The 9,966-nt window shown below is 37.7% G+C and overlaps 1 protein-coding gene and 1 long non-coding RNA gene across 2 annotated transcripts; both read left to right on the top strand.

Annotated features, from left to right (window-relative positions):
* The first annotated feature begins 3,325 nt into the window (after nucleotides 1–3,325).
* LOC112494803 lies at nucleotides 3,326–5,608 on the top strand. Its single transcript, XR_003060646.1, has 4 exons — nucleotides 3,326–3,980; nucleotides 4,169–4,412; nucleotides 4,480–4,928; nucleotides 5,008–5,608. It is a non-coding gene; the product is annotated as an uncharacterized LOC112494803 (long non-coding RNA).
* Nucleotides 5,609–6,666: 1,058 nt separating this feature from the next.
* On the top strand, nucleotides 6,667–8,060 carry LOC107270728 (peroxiredoxin-5, mitochondrial). The gene is made up of 4 exons (XM_015746005.2): nucleotides 6,667–6,911; nucleotides 6,993–7,127; nucleotides 7,210–7,341; nucleotides 7,398–8,060. The coding sequence occupies exons 1-4, from the start codon at nucleotides 6,810–6,812 to the stop codon at nucleotides 7,587–7,589; spliced, it is 561 nt and encodes a 186-aa protein (XP_015601491.1). The 5' UTR covers nucleotides 6,667–6,809; the 3' UTR covers nucleotides 7,590–8,060.
* The last annotated feature ends 1,906 nt before the right edge of the window (nucleotides 8,061–9,966 follow it).

Genomic DNA, 9,966 nt, shown 5'->3' with positions numbered 1-9,966 from the left:
CAAAAAGTTTTTATCGGTAGTCAAAGTCTGCGGTGGAAGTTGCGGTGAAACAATTTTGGGTTTACCGCATGCGCGACCTTGCTTGAGATTTACGTTCTTGGGTAACGCAGTGAGGAAACGAAAAATTGTACATGGCTTTTGTCTACCTCTATAAAGTTATACGACGGTCCCAAAAGTTGGGACTGTTGACACAGGGTCTCCTCCACTTCGTGGTACCGATGGGCCTTAAGGTTCTAGTACACGTTCACTGGTTAGAAGTTCGCCCTTGAGATTTATGGAACTCGATCTCGATACAAATTTTGAAATTGTACGGCTAGAAAAATTGAATTTTTTTTTTAACAAACATTCCATTAATTTTTGATACTAAGGAACACGTGTTTAGAAGAAAAAAAAAATTATAAAAGTTTATCGTTGGAAAATTTTCTTTGGTATTTCGAAAAATCCAGAGAACGGGGTGAGAGCTGAGGTTGTCGAAAGGAGTCGCGCGTTTGACTCGAGTGAGTCTCCAGCCACCCCCTGTGGACACTCATCCCTGGACACCCCAGACTGGACAGGGCCCTATTGTCAACGTGCTATCTTTACAGGCCTGCTGGGCCACGAAATTTACAGGGTCCTCTTAGACCGACATAAGCACCATAGAAAATGTCAGAAGCCACGCGCTATGCCTTCTGCCTCAGGATATCCTCATTTTTCTCTGACCGGCGTGAAAAGCGAAGACAGCCGAAGATACACGGTTCAATACGAAGTGGAGTAACGTATAAAATTGAATAAGGCCCAATTTATGTTCCTTATGTATAAAACTATTAGCGTCAATGCTTAAGAAATGCCCCCCGACAAGCGAAGGGTTCCCAAATGGTTTTTGTTAGTTTTTAATTCACGTAACTAATAATTTACATTTCTTTGACGATTGAACAAGCGCGTATTACACTGTAAAAAAAATGAAACAAAACAGCCACGCGCCCAGTAAGCAACAAATAACAATAGACAAAAGGGAGGCACGCGTTGTTGATCGAATTGCACGACAGGGGTACCACCCTTACAGTACTTTCACCCTTAGATACTTGTACATCGTATCCCCGAGTACTTCAATGTAATTCTTTCATTTTATTACGTGTTCAACAATGACGGCATACTTTCAGTCAAGCATCATCCAGAATCACGTGACAATTGGCATACAGTAAATTTGAGTATCAAGACGGGAGGACTTCTAAAAGTAACCGGGAAGGCCCCGATAAAACGGACTCCGCAAGGGGCCCAAAAATAAATATGTCTGGATTTCGCATTGATTCTTCAGATAAACATGCGCCTTGTGGACTTTGGATTGATCGTAAGTTTTGTATTTATTTGGGGGCAGTGACTACTCCCCACGTGGTCCCCCTCTGACAAATAAGAAAACTATAATAAAACACCATGGGCCCGCTGGGCCTTTCGTACTATGAACAATGTTACTACCAGAACGTACCACTCGCTTCAGAATTTTAGTAACGCGTGTACTTACCCTCCCGTATCGAAAAGGCACCGTGCAGTGATAATCGATAGGGATCACCCTGTATACTGGGTCAATGGACAAAGCCACCCCCCTTCGGTAAAAACGATATGAAAAATCCCCCACTGATATCAGTCACCGCACAGTCGTGAATTTTGTCACGCGTGAAATTTTATTATTATTACGTTTAGACGTCTCGTTGAAAAATTTTTTCTCCGCTAGATCGTCCGTTACGTTCAAATACAAACAGGTAATTCTCTTGCGTCGTGTTATAAGTTACGAACCTGCATTACGGGTGAGTATTAAATAGGCGAAGTGTCGTTATCGTTTGAAATTGAGGTGTAAACCGCACGAGATTCATAACCTATTCTTAGAGCCGTGAACAAGGGTGCATGATGGGTCGTAAGGTGATGATCCTTCGAGGACCTTTATACGACACTAAATTTCGTGACCCGGTCACGAAAAATGTCAACTCAGGTTCGTTGTTCCAAAAGGTTGTTCTCGGTGGGCTCAAATGCCTGTATACTGAATTAGTTGGTGTAACAAGTAAAATTTCGTTTATTATGGGAATCCAATTTAGTTTACGAGTCGTAAGAACGTGAAGACCACGAAATGTTATACTATGACCACAAAGCCATCTGTAATTTTGTATAACGAACTTTTCGGAAGTTTCTTTACCGACAACTTGAAGAAGTAGACTTTCCATTTTATTGGTGGGTTATATTTCTTGAACTTTACTAGCTTCTCGAACACAGTGGTTAGTGGGTCGCAGGCTTTTGAATATTTCGATAAATATTTAATACTTTCTGTGAGTGCTGATACATATTTGTTTAGAAATTTCATTTAAACTTTTAGGCGGCAATTTAAATTAGAAAAATTTTGTCAGACTGCTTTGATTGTCATTTTGGCATTTACGAGGTAAAAGTTTTCTTACCTCTTTTTTTTTCATAATTTTTTCACTTTCTTATTTTCGAAATAAGGTGAAGGGATGTCTGTAAAAATTAAACAATGGATTAGAAAGGAGTAACTTGACTTTTTAGGTAGTACAGAATTTTTTTTAGGTTAGAAGGAAAAAAATTGAACCAAGATTTTTCATGAAGAATTCTGGGTAGGCCAAACTAAAAAAGAGGGCAGGGTGTTACGAAAAAAAAAGCGGTACTTTTTCCCATAACATTTTTAAACACTGCTCGACGTGGTGACAAAAAACGAGTACACCATGGAAGAGTCACCTTTTTGAGTAACGGATTTTTATAGCTTTACGACCAAATCTCGTGGAATTTGGTTAGAGCGAACGTTGAAAATGGGATACCGCAACTTTTTTGCATAACGGGTAAAAATGTCGGGTTGTACCCTGCGGAATATTTTTTCTCGAGGGCAGTACGCTCAAAACTATAGACGAAAATCCTTTCACGGGTCCTTCGCTTTTTTAACGGTTTTTCTAACAAGCACTCCCTAACGGAAAAAAAAGAAAGACGGAGCATTACCATTATCTGGTAATAACGGTGAGCAAAATAAAAAAGCGCGACTCCGTCAAGCAGACCGATACGAAAGAGTCGCGTGAAAAAAGTTTTGCAAGAAAATACATTTTTTGTTTGCCAAAATAAATCAAGAGTACCGACTCCCTTAAAAAATGTTTCAGAGACACGTTTCACGACACTTGTTCTTTTTTCGCAAACAACCAACGAAAAAGTCACTCCGCAACTAGAATAACTTTCTTGCGATCAGCATGACGCATTATTCTTAAAAGTCATTATACAAAATTGTATCAACACCCGACGCTATATATGTATATTTTTCATACGGGGATTTAACAGTCCCACAACTAAACACCGTATCATCAATACATATTAAATAAAGCTAAAATAGTTAGCATAGCCCGAAGCTTCTAATTAAAATAACAAACGTACTTCTACCAGGCTTTCAGAAAACTCAACGCCGCGGTCTACCTATATCGGGAAAGAGAAAGAGGTTAGTCAAGAGGAATGAAAATGAATTCGCTAAGGTTTCCAGAAGTCCAAACCGCCGTAGCACAACATTTCAGTTTTCGCTTTGTGTACAAATGTTTCCGTATTATATCGCAAGCTGGCGCAGCAGAGAGCCAGGATGTTCCTGGCAGTAGTTCGCGATTATATACATACCATATATACATATATATACAAAGAGGGTGGTGAAACGAAGGCAGGGTCGGCAACCATCGAGGGGTTGGCTTTGGCGTCTCGTTACAGCGGTTGGCTGTAGAGGTGGTTAGGATGGCGTAGGCCAGAGGGTGAGCCGTTCGCCGTGTTTTTCACCGATTGAATCAATTAAAGGGAAAAACTCCAGCCGCGCGTTCTCTAACACAGCCAGCTCAAATATTCATACCAACCTTTATACTCTTGTCTCATGCTTTGAAAAACTGGTTAGATTAGGTTAGGTTGTAGGGATGACGAAGAGTGACCGAAAAAATCAGAAACACCAAGACAACGTACCTCAGTTCGTATCCCTCGCGATATTCGTAAGTAGAAATCTAAAGCCATAATGATTTTATTACACTGTATATAAAATAATATTACAAAATAAAAAAAAAAGAGAGAGAAACGGGTCTCTGACTTTGTAAGGCGATATCTGTAAGAAGCTAGGTTATGTGGTAGAGAGTAAAGGGCAGTGTCAGGCAACAGGACTTAATCTCTTAATTACCACTAGATGCCGTGAGCAGCACCGCTTCTTAAGGTTGGCAAGACTTACCGGTAATAGTAGACTGTTAATCCTGCCATCCGGCTTGTTTGATAAATAATATCATCGCTACCCTAATCAGGATTGTGTAAGATGTCGATTACGTTATAGCGGAACACGAAAGAGGTTAAGTATGAATCTGTGATACACGTACCTTCTAATTTGGAGTATTATAACACTGTCAAAAGATAGGATGACAAGATTACAAGAAAAGGTGACAAACATAGTGATATATAAAAATCTTTGGATAAATAATAATAACAAACGCATCATCCTTCCAGACAGGAGCCACCTATAACAAATAAGTTACTCTGTTGACTGGGAGACAGCTCGCTGTGACATCCGGCAATAATGGCTGTAGAAAAGCCGATTCAGCAAATCAGAGTCTTTCACGCCATGGAATTCCTAATTGACAGTCCCGTGGCGGAAGTCCTGTTAGTCCTGGGCACGGACGATTCACCGTCGTAAGCGGAAAATAAAAAACGTGTCCAAGTGGTAGTCTAAGCATGGGACAAACATGGAATGGGATTGAAAATATTGTAGAGGAAAAATTGAATAATTTAATTATTTTCTTTTAGAATAAATGAAGTCATTTTAATATATTAATATGTCCTATAGAGGGATGAAATAATCGTCTTGATTTTATATCACGGATGAGAGCTTGAAGAGACTCCTGGTTAACGACATCGGGCACGATGCCCCACAGGTGCAACGAGGCGTGTGTAATCAAGTTAGTAATTTATATAAAACAGTGCGGTGTCGGGAGGGTCATACGACGCTGTATGACATAAATTCAGTTACATAAACAGATGCACAGTGAAGCCCCAAGGTTTGGTGAAGCTTGAAAGCACTGGGAAGCCCCTACGAAATCTTTACATATGCATGGACCACTAGCGATACCATAGAAAGACGTGGTTAATGAAACCGTTCACATTCTGGGCAAGGGTCCACTAGTGAAAACAAGAGTTCGTATATCAGAGTGACGATAAACAAGATGGCTGGAGGTCTTAGGTAATACAGCTGGTACATTACAAACAGACAAAAAGGAGATAAGAGATGAAATTTAATATCAGCAAAAATAACTGAATCTGTCAAGGATATTTTAAAATCAAATAACTAGGGTGTCGATGGTACTGATTTTAATGTAGTTTAAAAATACCCCTTCAAGATAATTGAATTAGACATAACAACGATGGGATAGCAAAGAAAGATGTAATGCGGACGTGATGTAAAAGTTCAATGCTGGTAAAGATTAGAGAAACGCATTGTTCATATCGTATAAGAGAATAATAGTAAGGGCTTTGTGGGTGGAGCCAATATTGATAAAATAGCGCGCGGAATATTTTGAAATTGGATCTTTTAATTTGTAAATAGAGATATTACTCCCATTACGGGGATTGTATTGTGAATCGCGGCAGAGGGTTCACAAGGACCGCTTTTAATGACCCGGATGCGGATGGCTCCACCTAGGAGTGTCGTGTTCGATTCGGAAAGGTTGTGCTTCGTAATTCCAAGGTAATTCTCTATTCTTACCCCGTTCCACCTATCGGCGCGATGCACCACGGGTTCGTATTTCAAATCTTTGATGCCGCACCGATTTCTATGGGCTCGTTTAAACATTAGTAACCGGATTGGTGCTTGGTACGACCGTCGGCTCTTTAGCTCTGACTAGGTTTAATACAGATTACCATTTTATTAGCCGTCTATAATTTTATTATGTATTTTTTTTTCTTCTTACAAAGACATACATCAAAGCAGCATCTCTCATTTGCAATGAAATCTATGATATCTTAGAAATTTACGATTTACTCTATACGATATAGGATATTTTCATGCGTGACGCAATGCAGTAGACGATTTCCTGGAATAGTTGCGATACGAGGAGCGTCTTGATAAATATATCGAATTATCGTTTCTTGATCGTTTTCGGCGTTAGGCTTCGGCTTCTCTGCTCGATGGTAAATGGAAGACTGCCGAAAATAAATATATTCCTTAGTCAAACACCGTGCGTACCTTCGCGTAGCTGCTTTGAAAAATCTTTAGACATTTGTGAACGTCCTATCGATAAAACGATGCCGCCTATTTGGCTGTCAGAACCATGCGTAAACGCAACCGTAACTAAATCTATCCCATTATTCAAAATGAGTATAAAGACTTCTATTTGAGGACGAGGAAGAAACTTACTGCAGATGGCAGCACTTGCTTCGGTTCTTTTTTTTATAGGGCTAGCGGCTCTTACCGACCGAGTTATTCTTTAATTGAGGGATTGCCCGCTAACGGCGTCTCGTTTCCAATCTTTTATTTACGATAATTGAGGATTGTGGGATTTTGATGAAAAAATAATAAACTACAATGTATGGATTTAGTTCCAGGCACTGAGGTCACCCAATAATGATTATGTCACGAATAGATTTATACTACGTGGATGAAATAAGAGATGAATAACCATTTATTATCAAAAAGTTTATGTAATGAATCTTAGCAGTTGCGCAATACCTATCATCGTACGCCGGTTCTCACTAGGATTTTCAATTAGCTTTTTCATATTAAGGGAGAGTACGATAAGAACAGTAAAACATTTGATCAACTATATCAGACGATCGAAACGCAGATGACTGGAATCACAAGAAACGCCATTTCCGTTCTTGGACGATCGTCATTTGTTTCTCTGCATCGACAGTTTCACTTATCTGCTAGAAATATGGTTATAGCCGTAAGTATATTGATGTTACTTTATAAATAAAAGGATCTTATTAAGACATTGTTAATTTAATTTTTGAATGGTATTCTGTAGGTTGGAGACAAACTTCCCTCAGTGGATCTCTATGAGGAGACTCCAGCCAACAAGGTCAACTTGGCCCAGCTTGCTGCAGGGAAGAAGATAATAATTTTTGCTGTTCCCGGAGCATTCACTCCTGGTTGCTCCAAGGTACATTTATTTGTGTATACTTCATACACAATTGAAACTGTCAAGTCAGTCGTGACATTGAAATGATTAAATATTTTCTCAGACTCATCTTCCTGGATACATACAAAAAGCTAATGAACTAAAATCTAAGGGATTTTCTGACATTTTCTGCATTGGAGTCAACGACCCATTTGTTATGGCTGCATGGGGTAAAGATCAGGGTGCTGAAGGAAAGGTATATTGTGAAGATATTTTGTTATTATCATATAATAATTTAACATATCATTTTAGATTCGCATGCTGGCAGATCCTACTGCTGCTTTCACTGATGCTCTGGAACTCTCAGTCAATCTACCAGCTCTGGGAGGAAAGCGTAGCAAGCGGTACTCCATGGTAGTTGCTGATAGTATTGTCAAGGAACTTAATGTTGAGCCTGATAACACTGGACTCTCTTGCTCACTTGCTGATCGTATCAATGTCTAAATTAAGTTTACTGATTACAGCATAAACAGGCATTAATAATTATGACTAGCATATTACTGATTCAGCTTTACACAAAATGAGATCAACAATTCTTCATACACTTCACGTGTCTTCAAGGCATTATGTATAATGGGTTATTAAGAATGGAGTACTACAAAAATTTTATCTGCTCAAAATACTGTTTATGAAAATGTATAATTTGAGATTGTTTTCTTGCAGTTTCTTACAAGACAAAAAGTATTTGAGACAATTTAATAAGTTTAGTTGCTACCTGCTACCAAATATATATCGATATAAATTATCTATGACATTGAAGAAGATCTAATCAACTATGTATAATTTCAAATTAAAAACAGAATGTCAACAAGGTTAAGTTAAATATTCTGCAAAGTAAGTAGGTTTAACACGTTTTGTGCAACTTCGCGCACATTTGCAATATTTTTGTTGGTAAAATAAATGTTACTTTTCTTTGAAATCAAGTTTTATTTATTACCTTGTCAAATTCTAATTTTTTACATTTGGTTCGTTTCCAAAGTTCGTTCAAATTTTACCACCAGAATTGAGTAGGGAGATCGACTCATTGGTATTCTTTCCAAAGATGAGTAGGGAAATGCACAACAGAGATCAGCAGGGAGATGTACAACGCTCCGGTTTTAGGCGATACCAAACTCATGCCGCTAAATCGTAGCGGCAAGTCTGGAAGTAGAGTTATGTGATCATCGCCTCCGTCGACAATGCAAATTCCGTCGTAGTCGAGCTAAACGTGAACACGAACGCGTAGCTTGGCGGGCAGAGGTTCTCCGCTACTCACCGCTGGTTCCCAAAGCAACTCTTAGAACGAGACCGGGAACTATAGAACTTCTCAAGAATTATTGAAAAAGCCTATTGTTGAAATATTTTTAAGACATTTTTAAGAAAGTGCCAACTTGACACCCGTGTAGCACCTCAATTTTTACTAAATATTATTGGATCTTGATTTACTTTAAAAATTTATTTCAAATATAAAACTGAGGCTAAATCAAAATCTCGCTAAATATACGGAGTAGCTAAAAATTGAATTGAAATTGTAGATTATCGAAAATAAGTACGTTAAAATTGAAATATTAATAAATTAGGTGTTTAGAACATTAAAATAATTAATTAAATCAATAAAGTAAAATAATAACACTCAGAAATCGAAAATTCAGGCCAAGCATATTTAGAAGTACTGGAAGTTGCCTAAAATTGTGTGCACGCAAATTCGACGCGGAGGACTCGGCGAGTGGGAGCAGGCAGAGAGTGGGGAGAGCGCTCAAGGCAGTGCCCGGACTCGGAGCGCTCATTCTTCCTCGAGCCGGTCTCTTATACTGGTCTCTTGGAATCATTTCGAACCTTTTTCTATTTTTATATTTATTTCTTCTTTACTCCTTTATTTCTATATTCATTTCTTTCTTATTATCTGATTCTCACTTCTTTATTTCTATATCCATTCACATCCTTCTTCTTCGTCTTTATTTATTTCTTCTTTAAATTCCTTATTTCTTTATATTTCATTCTTTACTTTCTCACTTATCTCTTTCCTTGTTTCTTCTCCACTTTTATAACTCTATTCCTTACTTTTCTACTTCTTCTTTATTTATTTCTTCATTACTTCCTTATTTCTTTATATTTCATTCTTTACTTTCTCACTTATCTCTTTCCTTGTTTCTTCTCCACTTTTATAACTCTATTCCTTACTTTTCTACTTCTTCTTTATTTATTTCTTCATTACTTCCTTATTTCTTTATATTTCATTCTTTACTTTCTCACTTATCTCTTTCCTTGTTTCTTCTCCACTTTTATAACTCTATTCCTTACTTTTCTACTTCTTCTTTATTTATTTCTTCATTACTTCCTTATTTCTTTATATTTCATTCTTTACTTTCTCACTTATCTCTTTCCTTGTTTCTTCTCCACTTTTATAACTCTATTCCTTACTTTTCTACTTCTTCTTTATTTATTTCTTCATTACTTCCTTATTTCTTTATATTTCATTCTTTACTTTCTGATTTATCTCTTTTCTTTTTTCTTCTCTACTTTTATATCCCCATTCATTACTTTTCTATTTTTTAAATTCTTAAATTTTATCATTCCTTATAACTTCACGTTTCACTCTGTTCTCTCCCACTTTACATTGTGCTTGTCTTACTTTTCCTGTTTCCTTGGTCGGGTCGAGCATATTAATTCAAGTAGTTTTTTATTTAAACCACTATATGGAATTATTGACGGGACTGGTACATAGAAGAAAAAGAAATAACGGAGATATTTGCCAATCGATGTGATCGCATACGTCCCTGATAATTTGGACATCAACCAGTAAAAAGGAATATCGCAAACAATTCCTCCATAATTTTATCAA

The sequence above is a fragment of the Cephus cinctus genome, unplaced genomic scaffold (genome assembly GCF_000341935.2).
Source record: "Cephus cinctus unplaced genomic scaffold, Ccin1 Ccin1_scaffold0814, whole genome shotgun sequence".
In the NCBI taxonomy this organism is placed as follows: Eukaryota; Metazoa; Arthropoda; class Insecta; order Hymenoptera; family Cephidae; genus Cephus; species Cephus cinctus.
This window is presented reverse-complemented; position numbering and strand designations above follow the sequence as displayed.